Raw genomic sequence first — 22637 nt, 5'->3', positions numbered from 1 at the left:
TCGGCTGAGAGGAACAAGTGCCTGTGATCGTCTGAGTGTACCCATCTTTTGCTTTCATGAAACTCCTCATGCTGTCACTGCGAAATACCTCATTAACCATCTTTGTCTCTTCCCAGAGTTTTTGTTTGGGAAACAAAGAGCAGAGCATTTAAAGGAGGAGGGACATTCGTACAGAATCAGAAATTTCATGTCATGACATCTGGTTCAAAACGGGGATGACATTCCCAACTATATTTTAAGCTGTAGGATCCTTGACCTTGATCACCTTTTAAGCAGCAGGCTTTTCCTTAGCAATCTGTAGTCAGTCATGGAATATTGTAACATGGAGCGTAACCCATGTGCTGTGTTTTCTAAAAGGATCTTTAGGCAGAGATTTTAAGACACGTTCTTTTACTGTTTCAACAGTTGACCAGTACAGAAACGCTTGTTCCACTTCTTGGCAGTGAGTGTTAAGACAAAGGTGTTGCTGCCTGTGTTCTGACTCAGACTGAGGGATGAGGCTGCAGCATTAGTATAGGACCTTGAAACCCAGAAGAGGAAAAAAGTCTCTTTAACATAGTAAGAAGCTCTTATGGAGCATTATATAAATTTGCTTTGTGTAAATTAATATAACAGTAGTGGCCCTACAGTATTTTCAATTTTTTTTCTTAATATATATATTTAAAGCATAATTTCTAATTCTTGTATATATTTTTAACTTTCCCACAGATATGCACTTATTTGGCCATTATCCAGCTCATGATGATTTCTATCTTGTAGTGTGCAATATCTGCAATCAGGTAGTCAAGCCACAGGTTTTCCAGTCACACTGCGGTAAGTGAATGTTTTCTTTCCTGAATTACAGTGCCGAACTGGCGTGTGGTTCTCTTAAGAATCATTGCATACGATCATGACAGAGGCATTGCAGATACACTTTTCTGGTTATCTTGTGTTCTTTCCACAGAAAATACCAGCGATGCCTTCAAATAAGCGTATTTCCTGTAGAGGAAGTTAAATAAGTTGTTCTAGAAGCTGGGCTTTTCAAGTTGAACTTGTTATACTAAATTAACCTATTACAACAAACAGATCCTGTTAGTTAGATACTAGCTAGGCTAAAACGATTATGACGTAACATTGGATTGTCTTTTATCAAAGTTGCAAAGTGAGGGCTGTCATACTGATCTACCTTAACTACAAGCTGGATGTTATGGATTGTTTTCTGATGGAATTTATGCATAGGTGTATGTAGGGTTTATTTTTCTATTTAACAGAGTTTAATTTTTTATGTAATTGGTATGTCAAGTCACATTTCTGAAGATTCTCTTAAAAAATGTTCATTTGAGAAGCTGCAGAAACGTGCAGATATATATATTTCTCAATTAGTATGACAACAGAAAGATGATAATTTTTATGTTAATTACTTGTAAGCAGAATTACTTTAGGTAGAAATTTTTGCTATTTATTAACAAACTACTTTCAAATATTCCTGAAAAACATCAACCCGAGGTCTGGTTTACTTATTACTTATCCAGTGGTTTATTTGTTATTTGTCCAGTGATTTGTTTCTGTGGTGTTTTGTGGGTTTTTTTTTGTTTGTGGTTTTTTTTTTGGGGGGGGGGGGGTGTTTGTTTGTTTGTTTGTTTTGAAGGATTGCAAAATGTGACTGGCATGGCTAGCTTTGCATGAGGTTTAATCAAATTCAGTTTAATAGAATTAATTTGAAGGTGATTGCATAATAATGAAAGGCAGCTAGTACCGAGAATAGAATCAATTAAATACATTAAGAAGCAAGATTTTCCTTGCCTACATACAATAAATAAACTTCACAAATCCTGCGCCCCTTTCAGTCTCCTTGACAGCAAAGCAACTCATTAAGGGGAAAATGTAAGTGGGATGAACAGAAAATATAAAAGTGTTTTTTGCTTTTAAAGAGATATTAACAAAATGTTACCTTGGGTTTGTATTGGTGGATGGCTAACAACCAACCAGGAGCAGCGGCATGCGTTTTGAAAGGCAGTTGTATGACTCGTCACTACCTTTGGCCTAGATTGAAATGATTGTGAAAAATTTATAATAGTGGAATATAGCATTTATATCCCGTGAATAAGAAAATACCTGAAAGTATTAGGGTAGTGGGAGAAGGACTTATTCGTTTAATGGTAGGGGTAGGTGTTAATTTCAGTGTTCTAATGAGCCGTTCTGGGGTTTTTTTGGAATTTGTTTCTTGTCCTTAGTCATATGTGGTTTCTTCCTGCTCAGCTTCAGGTAGCTTAGATTCTTTCAGTGACAGAAAAGCTTTTTGCATAGGGTCATAGATACAGTGGGAACTGTAAACATTGAACTGGTGTGTTGATAAAAGATCCAGTACAGAACAGAAGAACAGTAGCCTTCGGTAGTTGTGCTCTTTCCTGGACATGACCTTCTGATTTGGGGAGCAGTATGAAAGTTGGTCCTGTTTAGATGTAGGAGGCATAAAGAAAGATGTTTCTCTAGGTGAGAGTAAAGTGGTCCATGTTAGCAGTAACTTTTTCAGCTCTTTCAAAGTAACAAGTTACCATCACTGTTAGTGTGTTGCCTGTAAACTGCAAATGTCCTGTGAGTCGCTGCCTGTTTTTCTCTTTTCTCCATTACTCCATAATTTATACAATTCCTTTTACTTCACCTTCATTATAGCAATCCTGTTACACTGAACAACTGAGCGTTAAATTCTGCGTTGCTTGATTTTAAAGGCTAAGGTCAATAAAGACGTTAAAAAATAAATAGGCTGTATTAAAAGAAATGAAGAATACTGAAAATACTTGACCAAAGATGTTATCTCTTGAAGACTGTACTTCATCTAGTGAGACGTGTTTCAGGAAGGGTGTACTGCAATATTGCTGAAAGGCTTATGGAAGAGATTTAAATGTATAGACAAAATATTTTGTTTTAAAGAAGAAACAGTAAAGGTGATGTATGAAAACTATATAAAATAAGTTTTAGAAGAGAGAAGGTTTTTTTAAGGTCTGGAGAATTGTTATAAAATAACTAATAATTTGTTTTCAAAAAATTAGTCTGTTAAAAGTACTGCATATTGTATAAGTGACGTGCATTGACTAACGTATCATTGTTTTCATAAGAAATTAGTAAGATTTAAAGAAGAGCTATACATGGATCTTACTAATTGATCTGAAGTGGCATTGTCTGGTGAGAAAATTATAAATATCTTCCACTAGAAAACAGATCAACTGTGAGCTTCTTATGGCTGAATAATCTCTCACTGGATATGTTTGATATCAGTAGTCCGTTGAGAAAGGTCTGGAGCAGGCTTTGTTTGAGACATTGGTTGTGGCTGCACTGCGCTCTTCTGTGGAGCAGGAACATTTAATTTTCAGTTGTTTTGTCACCTGTTGGACACAATCTATTTGGTGGATCATATTTGGTTTAATTAGTTAAGCTGTGCAGCCGTATACTTGTAAATTCAGTGATGCTGAACACACCTGTCAATTGACTTTGAGGTGTTTTAGACTACCATATTTTCCATAAATTGCATTATTTTACATGTCTTGAATTGCAGCTTTAAAGTTATAACAAAAACAATGGATTGAGAAAGCATTAGAAGCCACTACTGGTTTTTTGGCTCTTGAAGGTTACCTTATGGGGAATCTTTATTGCTACTGACAAGGACTTGTAGAGATCTGTCCCAGAATCTCCCACAAAGTGTGATTTGTTACTAATATTCCTGGTAAGATCCAGTCCGTATTCTCTCAGTAAGGATTTAGGTCTGTACAGACACATGCTTTATGCTTCTAGGTTCCCTGCATTGTAACTTGAAGGTCTTGGCCTTGGAGCAGCACTGGAATGCTTAATTTAGCAAACATTTTTGTAACACTTCTCTTGAGCCCTTGCTGGCATTTGCCTTTCTCCAGAGCATAAGAAGACCCACTGTTTCATTTGTCTCTCATTTCAGACATGTGGCAACCATCTTGATTACTCTGTGAAGTTGTGAGGATTACAGAGGCAGATGTTGTTATTTATCTTTTAAGGGTTTGATTCTTGAAATATCAAGCAGAAAAAGAGGAATATCTGGTTGTGGTTCAGGCTTTTTTGATGGGAGGCAACACATGATACAACCTTAGACCAGGAAGGTAAAAGAAGGCTTCTGGGTAATGAGAGGACTAGCTTGCTGGACTTGAGAGTCTTTGTAATAAACACGGCATAAATCTCAGTGTTGCAAAGTAGTAGATCTAGTCTAGCCTCTAAGCCAGAGAAATACTGAATTATTTTTAAGAGCAGTTTCAGGCCCTTGTGTCTGTGGGATAAACACTTATATCCATTTGCAAGGATTAAACCTTTCATGTGCAAATGGTGTAAGCCCTCCTGAAAGAGAGATATAGGATAGGTGCACTTAGAAAATACTGTATCATAATATCATCAACGATAGTATTGAAATAGTCTTGTTTGCCTCCAAAGCCAGTTCTTTGAAATAACTTGTGGCAGTGGCACAATATCTTAGTTGTTTGTTTGGTTGGGTTTTTTTTAATCTGTGAACGTGTAGTTGTATTTGTTTCTCCATAAAGTAGTTTGAAATTAGAAGTCAGTCTAGTTATGCAGCTTGTAGCATTTCTAAGTGTATTTGGCATGTGGATGTTTCTAGTTGTGAGATTTTCTTCTCAAATGCCAACCACAATGAAGATACAGAGCATTTTTGGGACACCAAAAATGTAGTGGTTTAGTATCTCATCTACTACTCATTTCTGTTTCATCTACCTGGACTTGTGCAAAGCATTTGACACTGTGCCGCACAACTTCCTTGTCTCTAAATTGGAGAGACATGGATTTGATTAATAGACCACTCAGTGGATAATAAATTGGCTGGATGGCTGCACTCAGAGAGTTGTGGTCAAGGGCTCGATGTCCAAGTGGAGACTAGTGATGAGTGGCATTCCTCAGGGACCAGAACTGGGACCAGTGCTGTTTAACATCTTTGTCAGTGACATGGACAGTGGGATAGAGTGCCCCCTCAGCAAGTTCACTAATGACACCAAGCTGTGTGGTGCCTTCATCATGTGTGAAGGAGGGGATGCCATCCAGGGAGAACTTGACAGGCTGAAGAGGTGGGCCCATTCAACCAGGCCAAGAGCAAGGTCTTGCACATGGGTCAGGGCAATCCAAGGCACAAATACAGGCTGAGCGGAGAACAGATCGAGAGCAGCCCTGAGGAGAAGGACTTGGGGGTACTGGTTGATGAGAAGTTCAATGTGAGCCGATAATGCATGCTTGCAGCCCAGAAAGCCAACCGCATCCTGGGCTGCATCAAAAGAAACATGGTCAGCAGGTCGAGGGAGGTGATTCTCCCCCTCTATTCTACTCTTGTGAGACCCCACCTGCTGTACTGCATCCAGCTCTGGAGCCCCCAACATAAGAAGGATGTGGACCTGTTGGAGAGTGTCCAGAGGAGGGCCAGGAAGATGATCAGAGGGCTGGAGCACCTCTCTTATGAGGACAGGCTGAGAGAGTTGGGGCTTTTCAGCCTGGAGAAGAGAAGGCTCTGATAGCGGTCTTCCAGTACCTAAAGGGGGCTTATAAGAAAGAGGAGGAGAAACTCTTTAGCAGGGCCTGTTGTGAAAGGATATGGGGTAATGGTTTTAAAATAGAGGGAGGTAGATTCAAATTGGACATGAGAAAAAAAATTTTTACACTGAGGGTGGTGGAACACTGGAACAGGTTGCCCAGAGAGATGGTTGATGCCCCATCCCTGGAAACATTCCAGGCCAGGTTGGACGGGGCTCTGAGCAACCTGATCTGGTTGGTGATGTCCCTACTCCTTGCAGGGGGGTTGGACTAGTTGGCCTTTAAAGGTCCCTCCCAACCAAAACTGTTCTAGGATTCTATGATTTCTGAAGTACTGTTACATTCTTGCTGGTTTGCTTTTTGTTTTTTTTTTTTTTCTCCAACATATCTCTTTCCTTTGAGATTCTTAGGGTGATAGCCTGTGCTGAGCTTTCTCCATATGACTTCTGTTAACTTCAATTCTCTGACAGTTTGTCTGTTATTTGCTAAGATGGGATCTGTACCATTTCCCAGGAGTCATTTCTGTTTTCCTTTGGCCCCAGAGAGAATAAAGCTTTGTATTCTTATACAGTGTTGTCTTTTACAAGACTAAAGAGCATCAGATACCATTCTTGTTATTTTTTTTAAATGTTCTGTGCAATAATAGACTCATTAACTTTGGTCTTTTCCTGTCAAAAGGAAAGTCTGTTTTAAAAGGTAGGTCTGGCACAATGAAGAACAAGCAGTGTACATATAGAGAGATTGTCAAAATATCTTGTCTTTTTCTTTTAATATGAGGAAATAAATTAATGATGGGAAAGTGTTAAAAGTAAAGTTAGGGGGAAGAGGTGAATTAGCCAAGCTAAATAATGCAGCTTGGTTAAACAATAACCGCAGTATAACCATCAAAGAAAGTTTCCAAACATACTCTGGAACAGTTTCCAAAACTGTGGAGGGTGTCTTAATGAACTGAATAGTTAAGCTCTTCATTTGATGAAGTCGTAGCATACAGAGGAGAACCAGTTTGCTTCGTCAGGTAGAAATGACCATGAAGATCTCCTTCTGCTAATTTCTTTGTTGGAAGCTTGTTGCTATCTATCCTGCCTGTCTCAAAGGTTATTCTAACAGGCTTCTAATTAAGAAGTAGAAATTCTTATTCCATAGAAAAGAAAAAAAACTACCCTTGATTTTCATTACTTCTGAGTTATAGATCCTTGGGTTGACATCCTCATATCCTCATGAAAGTTGGTAAAGGATATCTCCTTTTTATCCTTCTGTTTGGCTGTATAAGCATCATTTAAAAGAAAAACAAACTAGAAAGAAATGGAGCACTGAAGAATATAAATGAATTATTTTCACTTCTATATCATAATTATTTTCCTAAGAGAGGTTATGTATTTTGAATTACTCAGACTAGCTATTTTACATTGTACTAGTTGTGTGTTACAGTTTAATGAACCATGATTAAAGACAAGAAGGCTGAGCTTACAGTATGAATAAGAATGATTTGCTTTTCTTAACGCTGGCTGCAACATTACTAGCTGGCATCTTTTTTGCATAAGGATTTTGATACGGATATCACTGTCACATTTGATGGATTAGTCTCAGTTTTTCTATTATTTTCAATTATCCAATGCCTTGTTTTTTATTAGATACAGCTGTTGGGAGTTTTGTAATTGTTAATATTTTATCCATTGCATTTGACGTTTTGTCAGGGGGAATGGTCTTCTGCCCTTCAAGGACAATGACATTTTGAGTGATTCTCCTTCTGTTACTGCGATTTTCTTTTTTCACAGCCTTGTCAAAACTTGTTATATGATATCATTATTGACTGAATAACTTTTTGGTTGTCACATGGTTAGATTTCACTGCATAAAAGAATTAAAATAATGAAAATCACTCTCGTCCCTCCTGCTTTTTGTTAAATATGGAACAGTAGCAGCTAGAGTGACAAGAATCCCAGTTTCTGTTTTCTTTTGGTGGGAGTGAGGGAACAAGGAATCTGATGTTTTACGTGTACCTTATTTGTATATTTTTACTTGTGCGATTGCCTAGGATACATTGATTTTTGTCTGTAACTTTCATTTCATTACTTTAAATTGGAAACCCCTAGTAGCTGAAAGCATACAAAAAATTCCCTTTAGCTTTACAGTCTTTCTATCAGAAATCTTGTTCTTGAGACCCAAGTACAGCCAGTGGCATAAACCTCTGTCTCCTGCCTGTGGTGAAAATACAAGCTGTAGTTCCTGCAATGGTACATGCGGGTTATGTGGGTCATGTCCATGTCGTTTCAAGTTCTCCAAGCCCAGCGTAATGGCGGTTGCTGTGAAGCTGTGGTCACAAGCCATCTTTTGAGCCATTCTCATAGAACTTAAATAGTACACCGCTGCATGGACAATCCAGGTTGAGTGAATATAACCCTTGAAGAGGCAAAATTTAAACAGCACTCCTTTGAATTAATCTTCTTCCCTACATATTCTTGGGCTGCCATATTTTTAGACTCTTGGCAATTCTTGAGACTCTGAATAGGTACAGAAATGCAAAATCTGTCTTTGTTTACTCCTTGGAGAGACCAGCTCTGTATCCTAACTGCTGATAGACTCTAGCCAAATTCAAAAAAGCATTTAGATGTGTAAAAGGTAATCAATTAACATTTTAATACTTGATTCAAATGAAGCAATAAATAAATTTTTTTCTTAGTCGCTCATACGCATGAGAGTGTTGGTCACCTTAGTGCTGGCTACTGTGCTCATCAAGGACTGCAAACAGATTGTTGTTTTTTTTTTTTTTTAATATGTGCCCTGGAGGGAGCTCAATGAAAGATACATTGATAAGGCCATGTTCGTTCTAGAAAAATAAAACAAAAAAAAAATCCCACCTTCTCTGTAATTACTTGTCCAGGAAGGAAGATATTTGGATTTAGTAGCCTTACTACCTAGGAACTATTCTCTCGTCTTCTAATGCCCTAACCACCAGGCACACCGTAACCCGACTAGTGCATGGTTTTTTAATTGGAGATAAATCAGAAAAGGTAAACTTGAGTGTAGAGAGTAACACCCAGATCCAAGGGACGGACTGTGATGGGGACTAAAAAATGTACAGCTGGTGCCTGGAGTAACAGCAAACATAACGTGTCTTCACCTTGTAGATTCCTAAGATCTGCTCAAGGCTGGAAGGAGTTTGTTGTGTTTTCTTTTCTGAGTCTGACATGTGAATTAGACGTGGAGCTGTGTTCAGACCTGCTAACCTGCTTGCTTAGAAACCAGTAGCACAATATTTGGTAGGGTTGGCTTTTAAAATATTTTCTGCTGTCATCCCACTGCTTAAACTGCTTGCTTTGTTGTTACTAATTCATCATCAGTGACAGAGCTTAAAGCAGAGAAGTTCAGATATGGAAATAGATAGAATGTAGGGAGAGTACAAGGTCAATGAGTAGTGCACGTAGGAAGCTGACAACTTCCCATAGGTAACTTCGGCATTTCGAAAATTTACCCTAGGTTTATGTGTCAGTAACTGAAAATTTCTTCATTCAAAAGATTTCTTTGAGAAAGCAGGAACATTTTGGCAGTGTTGAATCTTGAAGGATTGTGCATTGAGGAGCAGTGAGGATTCAACAGAAGAAAATGTTCAGTGCTAAACAGAACACTACATGTATGCACTTGCTACTAAGCATAGTAACCTTCCACCTCCCCCCCTTACCTTTTTCTGCACCTGTATATGAAATTGAGAAGTCTGGAAGTAAAACATGGATCAATTGTCATTTGCCTATTTTTTTTTCTACTGAATTGTGCCTTTACAGTGCCTTGACTGTGCTGTAATTTTACAATGCTGATCTTAAATAAATCGACATAGGAAGCAGATTGAAAGAGTAATAATGATACTGGGCTTTTCAGTGCACTGTAAGTGTATTGTTCTAGTTTACACATAATTCTTATAATAAATTAGCTTATCTGTTTGGCATAGTGTATTCATTGATAGGATAGTATTTGATTAGTGAACCCTTTTGTATTTTATTTTTTTTTTTACTTTGTATAAATTGTGGTAAATGATACAGTACATACTTGAACTGGGTGTTGTCATGGTGTTGATGGGAGATACATAGCACTTGTAATTTCTTTCAGTCAAGATTTTAATAGAGATGTAGTTTTAAATAGTAACCAATAAGGATTTCTTTTAAGGAGTGTCCATTAATAGAACTCAGCTGTTGAAGGTTGACTGTAGCATTAGGCTTAAGTTTAATCTCCTACATACTATAATTTACGGGGCTACATTTAGTGCATGATTCTTCCAGCTGCTTCACTGGTAGAGGGATGGGGGTTGTGATAGTGAGGGAGAAGGGAAAGGTATCATGAAAATTTTCCGTCATAAACTGTAAAAATCTGGCAAAATTAAGGAGTATTTGGCGTGAAGTTTTACGTAATTTTAAAGACATTTTAAAAATGTCTTTTTAAAAAAGACTTCATGGTCCTATTCCTAGATAAAGTCCAAAACAGAATGAAGAGCTTTTTGAATTCACCACTTGCAAGTGTTTTGGTGAGTAAAAGATAAGCAAGAATATATCCTTTTTTATATCACATTGTGAGGTGTTGGAAAGAGGAAATTTGAAGTGAAATCTGAATTTACCAAAGGTCCAAACAAGAAGCCGTCACTTCTTTACTGTATTTGAAAGTCTAGAAGTGTTAACGGAGAGGAGAGACTTGCTCTTATCTCTTTGTTTAGCCTCGTGTGATCAGACAAGGAAGATGTGGTGGGGTTTTTGAGGGTGAGATCTGGGGTTTTTGGTAGTATGCTGTTTCACTCTGCATGTGTTACAGAAGGTAATTAACATTTGGATTAGTCACTACCAAATATTCTAAGTTCCATTTCAAGTCTGTAAATGTCTTGTCTGCAGATAGCTCTGCCCATTGACCATGACTTTTAGCAGTTGTCTGAACATTTTTAGTTTAGTTAGTTTTCTGACTGTTGCAATTTCTATATTGCTGTTTAGCAATTTCTTGCAAAGCATATTACAAGTTTAGGAACTCTTGCTCTCCTTGCACTAACATTTTTACTATAAGCTGGCTCATAAAGTTGATTCTTGTCCGATGGCTATTGGATAAGGAAACAGCAGCAGGTTTTGGGCAGTGTCTTCTCTAGCAGCTGAACATCTCCTGTGCCCTGAGTTGTGGTTGCTGAGTCAGCATGTGAGGTGGCAGGTGAGGCTGGAGGTGAACTCATCTTGTGCAGTCCCTTCAGAGCAGGAGAACCAGGCCTGGGAGGAGGTTGAATGACCCCAGAATATGGCTCTGGCCCTCACAGCTGCCAGGATTAGACTACCTTGTTATGCACAATGGTGAGTGGAAAGAAAACTGGAATGGCAGTTTGTGACTCTCCAGAAAGTACGTGCTACTTCTGGTAGTCTGAAATACTGCTTTCCAGTGATGTTTCCGTTGCCTTTTCTAACAACTACAGGCCACTTGGGGTGCAGTGGGGAAGACAAAAGTCCCTTGACGTGCAGGAGGACGATAGGATAGTCATATGTCCTTTTTCATAGAGGTGCCGTGGAAAGTAACTGAAATAAATACTGAGCTGTAGTTCAAGAGCTTTATGTTTTTTTTTCAAGTTGGAAGTAGTTACATTAAGTGCCTTTCATGAAGAAATAATTATTTTGTTTGGTGTTTAAAAAAAAAACACGTATTTTTTAGTAGAGAAAAGTCTCAGCTGTGATAAACTAGCTAGTACAAGTCTTGCAAATCTACTTCAGATACTTTTCCCACAATTTTCAGTAGTAGTAGTAGTTATCCCAGATTTTGTATACCTTCTTTGCTTTTAAAATATTTTTTCTTGTTTATTTTAATATTTTTTTTTCCTCAAGTATGCATGTTTGTCACAGGTCCATGTTTAAAACCTAGTGAGTTTTGTTTATTTCATTGTAATAGTAGTACACAACCTCGTGGTACCTGACTAGTGCCAAATCTATTCAAAACATTTCATTTGCATGCATAAAATACTGTACTTAAAATTCTCATCATTTCAAATACAGCTGAAGCTCCATGTGTTTCCCATTTCACAGTCCTGTAGTGATTCATATAATTATCTTAATAGCTTATTGCTATTCTATTTAACTGCTGATATTAATGTAATAATTGTCGTATTAAAATCTAAAATATTGAATTAGACCTTGTTCTAAAATGTATTTTATTATTAAAGATAGGTTAGACACACTGTAGACTTCTGTTTTCAAAGTGAAATTTTTTTGCATTCATCTAAATAGATTAATGAAATAATATTCTACTAGATAGAATGAAAGAACTGTTTAAAAATATGTTAGGCAAGTGATGATGAGCAACTCATTCACCTCACGATGTGTATATTTTGATTTTGATTCAATTTCAAATACTTGTTCTAACTTCCTGCACCAAAACCTACCTATTGTTAAGTTGCCTAAATAAAATTTAGGAAACTTGCCTCATTAGCTATTTTTATGTTCGTGAGACTAGTGATGCTGTTAACCAGGAACATTTTCTTTGACTAGTGTTTTGGGAAATAACAGATTTTTTTTTTTTTTTTTTTTTTTCCTCCCCACCTTTTTTGGACAGGCTTCTTGTTTCTGCAAAATAATCTTTTATCATTTGTAGCATCTGCTTTGCAACTAGTGAGCTATAACTGATACCATACTTACATAAAATATCATGTATTGCCTATGAGAAATATATTTAAGGTGAGCATTAACGTACCATTATTTGATATGCGTGCTTTAAGTTTATTTCCTGTGTTGTGTAAGGTACTCTTTTCATGAGTAGATTGTCAATGTTATGCTTTACTAATTGTGTAACTAGAGAATTTTTTTGGTTTTTTAAATCTAGTTTTAGTTTTGAGATTGGTGATTGAAAAATTGTTTCATTTTTAACTCACTTTGTTAGGAGAAGAATTGGTAGGGAGGAGTCCCATTTTTGGTGCTGCTTTTAACTCAGAATATTGAAGCAGGAATACAAGCTGAAACATGGACCAGTAATTGGTCTACGATACAGAAGGGGTCTACATTGATTATAGGTGTTTCAGATTGCTTTAGTGTGTGTTTGATGATGAACAGTGGAGACCAGTAGATCCTCATGTGTACTTTAAGCTTTCTCAAAATTGTGATAGTGTTGTACATGTCCAAATGCATCTGAAGTCAAATGTTTCTCATCGTGTGACTCTAGGTAGATGAAAACTGTAAGATATGAATTAAAATAATGCTTTTGAATTTGGCTAGGACAACAAAGGATTAGTTTGCTGTTTAAATAAATCTTTTTGTCACTGTCTAATGCCAGCTGTGTTTAGTGGGAATGCTGTGAAGCTTTTCAGCATTTTTGCATGGGCAGGAAAGGCATAGTCAGGACCAGGCAGTTAAGGCTGTGAGAAGAGCACACTGCAGAGCTGCATGTTCTGTAATGTGAGTATAGAAATGGTGCAGAAAAAAATTGAACCTTGAAAAGAAAAGTCTGTTGTTTATCATTGTGCTGCTAAACAATTGTGTTGACCCAGTGGTTTTTTGAACTTAATGGAAACTTGAGAGCTATGGGGTCCTGTGGAAAGGATTCTCAAAACATAGCTATACAATGTGTGAAGAAATTCCTCCTTTTTGTTTTGCCTTTGGACCAGCAACAATCAATCATTTCCTGTCCACCTTCGTAATAAATGTGCATCATAACCCTCCTTTGTCGTCACTCATCCAGTTTGACAAGTCCAAATCTGTCTAATTGTCACTCTTGTAGAGACTCTCCATGTCTTTGCTATGTGTTTTTATATCTTGCCCAACTCTTCTAAACCATTTTTGAAGGGAGGGAAGCAGTGGTATCATGTGCTATATTCCTTGCCTAATATTTGGTTTGCCTTTGTGACCACTACAGATCATTGAGATGATAATTTCATAGAACGGTTACAAGACTGGTGTCTCATTACTGTGTAATAGTAATTCAGAGACCATAATTTTTTATATAAAGTTAAGATTGTTTTCTTCTTCCATGTCTGTCACTTTACACTTCTCTACATTGAATTTCATTTACTGTTTTATTATGTCATTCAGTAATGTTGGTCTTTCTGCAATCTGTTGATTTTTTGTCTTTAGTACTCTGAGTAATTATATACCAAAGATCCTGTTCTCTCACTAACCACCTTCTTTCTTGGACAATTTCTGAGTACGTTGAATAGTTCAGGCCCTCTTGGTGCATGCTGCTACTGAAATTCTTTCTTTGAGGACCATTTTTACCCTCTTTTCCTTGCCCTGGTTTCTTAGCCTTCAGGTGGGGGTTGGAACCCTCCTTCCTGTCTTACAGCAGTTTACTTTCCTTTGAGAAACATAAATACGTGGCCTCATTTCACTTGGAAATGAAAGTAGACTGTGTCAGTTGGATTTCACTTGTCCACATATACCTTTATGCCTTCCAAGACACAGAATCATAGAATGGTTTGGGTTGGAAGGGACCTTTGAAAGTCATCTAGTCCAACAGTCTTTCACAAAACTGCACTAACTTTTCCCCGATGCATCGTACTTATCCCTATGTACACTAACTTTGTTCCTTCTTACAGTATTTACTCCTCTGGCTTGAATACATTGCAGACTTGCTGCTCTCTATTTCTTTGCACTCCCTGAGATGTTGATGTTGCCTTCTAATCTTCAGGTACAAGGTGGTTTTCAGTGAGGGGCTTTGCTTGCTTGTTAATAGCTTGATAACTGCGTCTGTGGCTGCTGGGAAGCTCCTGAATGAATACAGGTGGTCCAGCTCTGTCAAGCCACTTTGCAGCCTCCTCTGCCACTGCTTCAGTTGAAGATGGGATCTCCTAGTCCTTTGGAGCTTCTGCACCATGAAGGTCATTTTTGTCAGGACTAGAAAAGAAGCAAAGTTTTATTTATGTCTGTGTGTCTATGTGTGTGTGTGCATTTCTGTATGTATACATATATATTGGCTGAACAATCCGTTGCACCTCGAATGCAATTGTAGCTGTAATTCTAGAGTAACTACTAGGGAGTAGTTTATTGCCCCTTCCTGGGTAGATGTGTTTGGGGGAAGAAAAAAAAAAAAAAAAAAGGAGGTTTTTTTTCTGTATCTTGCTGAAGAAGAAAACACAGGTTTTTCCACATTAAATAAATGGCTTGAGTATAAGTAATTTTTCTCTCATATTCTTACCAAAATAAATTTAGTGCCCATAGAGGTGAAGTGTTTGCACTTGGCCTCAGGTAAAAATCTTTCTTTTAGGAAACTGAAGAAAAAACAGAGGAAATGAAAGTCTAGGTCTGCAAAATGATTTCTGATCCTTTAGACACTCGTATGGAGATTAGAACGGTTAATGTGCATTGTGGGACATCCTGTTTACCCTTTTCTGCCCTGATCTGAGGGGAGTTTAATCAAGAGCACCTTAAGCGGGCTACTTGGTGTCGATGGGTGTTTGTAATCACTCACGTGGACTGTGTTCTCCTTTCCATAAGAAATCCTGATGGGAACTGGGATATCTCATCTGTCAGGAAGTGGTGGAACAACTCTGCCCTAGACGCTTTGCCTGCTTCTCCGATTGCTTGTTTTACATAGAAAAGGAATGGAAGGGATTGAGAGAGGCTCAGAATTATCTTCAGGTTGAGGGACCGGGTGCTTCTGCTACTGGAAGGCACAAGTTCAAGTCCACACTGTTTTTTTCTCTCCTATGGATGTTTTTGGTTTGCATGAAATAATTAAATAGCTGTTGAACTGAGTAAGAGAATGAGTTAGTCCCTAACTTTGACAAGATACTTGTTTGGGATCCAGTTTGTGGTTCGGGAAACATGTTTATAAAAGGTTGAAATAATTCAGCAGAAGGGAGGAAGAGCAAACCCCCTCAAAATCCTTCACAATACTTTGTCCTCAGAGTCAGACCCCTCTTCTGCAGAGGGGAAGATTTGAGTTCAGATTGGTTACAGAAAGGTGAGTGTTTTGATCATCTGACAGGTTTACTAACCTTTCTCTTTTTTAGAGACTTAGCACTTAAATGGCTTTTTAATAAAAATTTAGAAATATTTAGTATTTTATCAGTCAGAATTTTAAAAACAAATCCTCTCTTTCAACCAAGCAAAAGTAGCTGGTCGTAAAAGAGGAATAAAACCAGTCACAGAATTGTCAGAGAATAATAAATTGATACTTGGGGAGAAAAAAAGTTATAATAATATCAGCTCTTGTGTTTCTTGGATCAGTGATAACTACTGATGTTTTCTGAATATAAAATAATTTTGAGGACAGTCAGGATGCTCAGACAGCAGTTACCAGCAGTGGGTTAGTTGAGAAAGCTTGAGTGTTCCCTTATGATTTGTCTGTCTCATCGCTGCACAGCTTCTGTCCACTGTCTGGCAGCTGTGGAGAGCTATGGGCTATACGTACACTGGGTTAAATATCCCCTAACATGTGGCATGACAATACCCCAGGTGCTGTGTAACACTTGCACTGTTGAGGTCAGGGTTTTTTTTTTCTTGCAAAGAGGTTAAAGGGGTGGGAGGAGGGGAGAAGGAGGAAAAAAAAAAATATCTAGAAAAATAACCCTCTATATTTTTCCCCCAAGAGCAGAAGAATCACACACAACCCTGGACCCACAGTTCACGTTTCCTAGCTCGGAGTCCTGGGAGTCGTGAAAACTTCATATAGGGTCCATTTGTCAGACTTGGGAAGAATGGAATATTTTGGAGTTTCTTCTCCTCCATGACCCAGATCCCTACTACTCCGTAAGCCGTATCTGTCAGACTGGGAATAAAACAGATAACAATTAGCCTGTCTTTGTGTTTGAAAAGGGGCAAGAATGAAAGGTCAACAACAAGGCTGCAGTGAGGAACACGCTTAGCAGGGTCTGGGGGTTTTTTGAGGGAACTGGGAAGAGAGGCAGGTCAGGGTATTTTCATATCTAGTCTGTGTTGTGTTCACAGCTTTCACTCTAGTTTATTTTTATGAAATAGAGAAACAAAACCACAGATACTGGACTACCATGTCTCACAGACATTAGTAGTTTTGAGGTCACTATGATACCTATAAAGTTCTTCCCCACTTTTGGACTTCTTGGAAACTGACAGTTGAGGAGATTTTATCTTACAATTAGCATAAGTCAAGTGAAGATCCTGCCTGTGCATGCTCTGAGGTTGTTCTTCTTTGACACTTTGTGCTAGTTTATCCACGTGCTTTCCTGCCTTCCCAGGGTGATTCTGTCTTAGCACTCGCAGTGAACAGTTGTAGGGAGGCATAAGGGAACAAAGCTGAATTGTTCTGCCCTAATTTGAGGATGCCCAGTCATCTTCAACCTGTGAGCAGCCTGTTTGCGCTTTGTGTGATGAAAAGTCAAAATATAAAGGCAGATTTTGGAAATACAGGCAGGAAAAGGTGAAATGCCTTTCTCTCTTGAGTTTCTGAGACCTATGCCGGTGAAACCTGGCAAAGTTGGCTTTAGTCTCTTCTGCTTTGATTTCATCCACAGAGAGGGTTCAAGTTACTCAGTAGCCCCTGTGCTAGGACAGTTATATTTGCAGTTGTGTACGATATGATGCAGTTATATGAAGGAATTACACAGTTGTTGCCAGCATTTGCACCAGAAGCACCGTTTAAGCAGACAGCTTGGGTTTGGTTTTGTTTTTTAATTTACAGGTATGGATGTGACAATTCTAGCTAGATAGTATCACTGAAATGAAACAAAGTTGAAATAAATGACAAATAGAGCTTCAGGTATCATGGTTTCAAAAGAGAGGTATAGAAACAAATATATTCCACTGAGCACTTAAAAATTCAGCTAGCTTCATGCAAGACTTTGTTTTAACCATTAGTTATTCATTTTTTGCTCCATAGTTACATTTTATAAAACAGAAAGATTTTCAGTTTTTAAACTGTATTAGTTTAATGTAAATTTAGTAGAATTGCCTTGTGTCTTGATTTTGTTTTTGTTTAAAGTTTGGTGATTAATGTAGAGTTGGATTGATTTTTTTTTATTTTTTTTTAAATTCAAACATACATACAACGCAAAAAATAAAACAATGTCATTATTTTATTTAATGCTTAAGGAAATTTAGAATATCTATTGGAAAGTTCTGATTAATGGCAAGATAATATGCATACACCACTTGACTCTCTGCAGTCAGAATTGCATAATATCAACTGTTAAACAAGTAAAACAGGTGATACTTTTAAATGTTTATGATCTAACAAAACTGTCATCTCTGCTGCTGCGCTGTATCACACCTTTACTTTGCCGCCTTCCCTTCTTTAGCTTTGGCAAATACCAACTGTACTCCACTTAGATGGGCCCAAACGGGATTTTGATGGGTCTAGTACTACTTTCGTTTTTTGAAACTGCTTTTATGAGAAAATCTTGAAAAAGTATTACAGTCGTCTTAGTTTCAATTAACATAATCATCTGAAACGTGTGTGTGTCTGTCTGTGTAAGAGTCAGCTAACTGAAGATCTGACCTGAGTATTTTATGTCGGTGAAGGAAATGAATGCATAAAGCATGGCTTAACTCAGCTTTGTAAAGCGTTCCTTTGGAGTTACACTGGATGCCAAGGTAGCATTTTATTTATAGTTGTCTTGTGTTTTTCTTGTAAATTTTAGAGCAGTCATTTTGTGTTCTTCTGTGGCTGTAGAGCACCTACTTAAAAAATTTAAGTTAATGTTACTTTTTAAAGTATCAGTTAGAAGCTATTTCATCACAAGTAATCTTACTGGGCAGTCCAGACAGCAAAGATCTGAAGGTGCTCATTCAAATGCGTCTTCTGTCTGCTCCAAAATTGGATGTCGTATCAATGTGGTTTCTTTTTTCATACAAATGTGTCTGTGAAGCTGATAGAATTGATGTTTGTTTTACTGGCAGTAGAAAATGTCTTAAGTAAGCGTGGGGAGTTGTGACACCGGAAGGGGTTAGACCCTTGCTTCAGTCAAAGAGGAAGCTGCTCGCTCCTCAGTGTTTGTACTGCAAATCATGCTGGGCTTTTAAAGACTCTATTTCACCCTGCCTGGCCCTGCTTTTTTTTTTTTTTCCCCTTATAACTACGATTATTTTTCTTAGTGCAATTCGCATAAGACTTTTACACTGGATAAGATAACATCAGTGTTGATCTAAGCTGGTTTTACTGGTTAAGCTTTGCCCATTCTCATTTTTCTGATATGCTTTGCTTTAAAGCTCAGCTTCAGCTGAACAAAATGGATCAGTCCCAATTGTTTGTTTGGGTTGGTTTTTTTTTTATGTTCCATTTAACCGTTAGTGTGAGGGAGATCAGTTTGTTCTTAAATAATTCAACTCTCCAAGCTGAAGGAAGACCACAGATGCAGCACAGGCATGTTATTTTGTGCAGATATAGCTGACTTTTTTGAGATCCCCTGGGTTAGCAAGATGTGTGCTGCTCTGGCTTGGGATGAATGGTTTTGGGGCTCTGAGTCTGCAAAGTTTCTGCCAAGAACTTCCATGTAAGTTTTCCAGGATTTGATCAAGTTGAGTGGCCACAGTGCTAAGCCAGTGCCATTCCTCGCACGCTTAGAGGATAAAGTGTGGTCAGTGTAATGTTAGCTGGTGCTTAGAGACTGCAGTGGATGTCTGAAGTGTTGGATTCAGGTCATCTAAAGATACTTCTGGAAATTTTGAAACGTCTATTTTTGTTGTTTAAAAAAATAAAGTATACCTATTTGCAAAAATGAAACTCTGGGTTTTTTACTAAGAACAAGAAGTTTAATTAGGTCATCTAGGAATGTGCATAAGAAGTGTTGCTGGGTGAAGCTGTAGTAATTAATAATTTGTTTAAATTGAAGAATTTCAGCTATGCTGAGTGTTGTGTAGGAAGCTGTGCTGTGGCTTAAAATACCTTTTGTCTCTTGATTTATCTGCAAAGTGGAAGAATGTTGACATTGCAAGAATTAATATTATTACAAAAAGTAAGATTTTTTTATCATGTGAGCTTTGCACATATTATCATGTGGTACAGACGTGGAGACCTAGGCTTGCTTGTCTTTAGGTGAAGACGGTATAGACATCTGTATGTGAGGTGTTAGCTTTATGTAATTGATCACAAAGGGAATTTTCATATAATTACACTGACATTTAGCAGCTTATTTTGACTATTAAAAAAATACTACAGGAGGAAAGGTATTGCCTTACATTTTCACCATGATGTAAGAGTATCTGCTTTACCTTCCCTGCAAGCGTTCCTTGCTATCCAGCGCCTCTGCCATGCTGTGCAACGCAGCTGGCCGAGCAGCACCTCTCTCCATTAGTTATCACTATCTTCCCTAGCGCTGGGTGCAGGAAAGTCATTCTTTAAAGCAGTTGCTCACAGTTAATTTTTTTAAAAGATTATTTCATAATACGTCATTGCAGTAGTACCTTTTTGTAAGCATGGACCAAATCTCGGTCAGTAAGCACAAGCAGTTTGATGTGGAATAAAAAGATACATTGCAAATAAATCACTACTTATTTTCCTTAATCTAGTTTCAAAATTGTTTGACTTTTGCCATTCAAACACAGCTTCCATTCATGTGTTTGGGCAGCTTTTGAAAGCATATGAATGGTAATTTTCCCAGTTTTTCTGGAACTTAACATAGTTAACTTCCAGCAATGTCTGCAGTTGGCTGCTTAATAAAAATAACTTGCATTCCTAGAAACGTTAGATTGTACTGATGGTAAAAATGACTACACAATTTTAAAATGTAACCCATACTGTAACATTAAAACATGTTTTGTCTTAGTCGATATTAATCTAAAGTAAGATTAACTGCAGTGATATTTAACAGTGTTTTTATTAATGTGGATTAGCCATTTACAGAGAAGTTCTCATACTGTAGCAGTTTGCTTTTTTTAACTTTGATTGCAGTCGGTCTATTTTTAGATTATCAAAAGGCTTCCTGATGTTGCTTTAGTGATCTCTCTCTCCTTAAGGTGTGGAACATGCGTGTGGTGTTGCAAGAAATGCAATAACTACTTTGCTTGTGGTGCAAGTGAACATTTACATCTTCATGCCTAACAGTGTTACACTGTCTTTCATACTGTTTTTTCTTTTGATGGGCAAGCTGTGTTTTATTTATTCCATGCTGATTTACTGCTTTTAGTATAATGAAACTTTGTTTCAATGTAGAACTTATTTTTAATGCAGTAATTTTTTTTTAAGTCTGAATTGAACTAAAAAAAAAAATTGAATTTAATTAACTAAGACAGAAAATAAACAGTGCAACTATTGTATTTCCAGTTCATCTTTTGTTTTAAAACTTTGGGGCAAATTAAAAATGCAAAATGTTTTTATTTTAAAGGTTAATTTCTAGAAAATTTTCAGTGGTGGGATTAGATTTTTTTGTAATTAAATATATTAATCTCAGAAGTAAGGTACTAACATTATGAGCGTGTTGAGTCCCAAATCTAGCAAGGTGCACTTGGTATAGAAGTGTTACAAGAAATTCCCCGTGCCTCCACATTACTTCTCTGATAGTTTTTTTCTTAAGTACATAAGTCACTGATGAAGTGTCCAGTACGCTCAGCAGCTGTAAGTTATTGTAGTGTTTTGCTCTTGAAAATGAAGCAAGCTTTTCTTGGTGATGTGCAGACATAGTGAATGAAGAGTTTTAATCCTTTTTTATCCAGTTCCTTAAAGACTCCTGATTACATTTCTCAAAATATTACTGTATGAAGAGTTAGTTACTCATTCTTACCATGTTTGCCATGTCTTCTCTCTTGTGTGAAGGCAGCTAGATTAGCTAAGACCAGCCAATATGGTGCGAGTATCAGGCAATTAGTGCTAGACTGTTAATGCTTGCCATGTTTCCCAGACTAACATGGTTATAAATGGGACGACGGTCAGTGAGGTTTTGTGGGAATAGACTGTTGACCCTCAATGATAAATGTTCACAGATGGGGAAAAAGTCAATGTGGGTTGGAGGCTCAGCTGTGAGAGCAGCCCCGGTTGCGAGGTGCAGCGGTGCTCTTTTCCAGTGAGGGCTGATCGCTGAGTGACAGCCGCAATCCTTGTAAAATAAGCAAGAACCCGTTTTAACAGCAGCAAAACCTTCAACAGCTTTAAAACGTTATCATCTCTCCAGGATGTTTTCTCTGTTGGTGACATCAGTGCCCTTTTTACAGCTCTGTTGGCTATCATTGTGCCGGGCTGTTGCTCCTTGGGCATCCAGTGGGACATGAATGGATCTAAGGGCTGCGGGGAGGGCAGAGCCCGCTCCTCTCACCCTGCTCTTCTACCCAGTCCCTGGAATCCTCCTCCTTACCTGCAGTGCTTCTGCTGCTCATCTCTCCCTGTGGTGACACTGTTCAACTTGCTGTGAAGTAATGGGAGAAGGCTATCTATCCACTCTGATTTATTTGTGGTTTCACACCTTTCCTCCCTTTCTTTGGTTAGTTTTTGCTGGTTTAGCAAGCTCAGCTCACCCATCAGGGTGGCAGGTGAATGCCAGAAATGGTGCAGGAAAAAAGCAGGGAGAATGTGTGGTTCAGAGTAGCACTTGCAGAGGGAACAGGAGCAGCAATTAATTATTAAATCAGCTCTGCCTGTCTTATCTAAACTACAATCTTAAAAGCATATCTTTTGAAAAGGACACCTGACCTTGAAGATGAAAGATTTACTGTTTGAATTAATCTTAAAGTGATATTTTTCTGGGCTTCGCCTGTTTGAATTTGAGTATTTTTTTGTTAGTTGTTATCTACATGCTGTTAATATATCTAAGAATTGGTCACAGCTTGCTATTTTTTTCCCCGGAGAGGCATGCTCATCTCTAACAGGAATCCACAGCCCTAAAGGGGGATGTGGTAGAGAGTAACTTCTAATGTGTGAATAAGCCTGTTAATATTATCAAAAGACATAGAAAGTCTAGAAGGACAACTCTAAAACTCCACGTATTCTGGCCAAATAGGATTAAAGTAAAAGTTGTAAGTTATAGAAGATAAAAATTCAATGGGGAAAAAATGGTGAGGACTGCTGGACTGCATATCCAGAATATTGCCTTCTGCAGCACTGAATTCAGGAGGGAGGAGATAACAGACTGAATACAAGTTTCTGCAAAAACTTTGCGAATTTTACTTACAGATTGCTTTTATTGTACATTACCTGAGCAAATGTGTGTAATGAAACTGCACAGATGTTACAGTTTTTCAAAGGCTGGGGATCAGAACAAAGGAAGTAAGG

At 37.8% G+C, this 22637-nt stretch overlaps 1 protein-coding gene across 2 annotated transcripts in view; it reads left to right on the top strand.

Moving 5' to 3' along the window:
* ATXN7L1 (ataxin 7 like 1) overlaps positions 1–22637 on the top strand; it is a 120617-nt gene that overhangs the window by 41756 nt on the left and 56224 nt on the right. For both annotated transcript variants that reach the window (XM_086746395.1, XM_086746439.1), the window contains exon 3: positions 709–813. In XM_086746395.1, coding sequence (XP_086602521.1) covers positions 709–813 — 105 coding nt within the window. The remainder of the gene's footprint in view (positions 1–708; positions 814–22637) is intronic.

Source organism: Chlamydotis macqueenii, chromosome 1, assembly GCF_036417535.1.
Source record: "Chlamydotis macqueenii isolate bChlMac1 chromosome 1, bChlMac1.mat, whole genome shotgun sequence".
In the NCBI taxonomy this organism is placed as follows: Eukaryota; Metazoa; Chordata; class Aves; order Otidiformes; family Otididae; genus Chlamydotis; species Chlamydotis macqueenii.
This window is presented reverse-complemented; position numbering and strand designations above follow the sequence as displayed.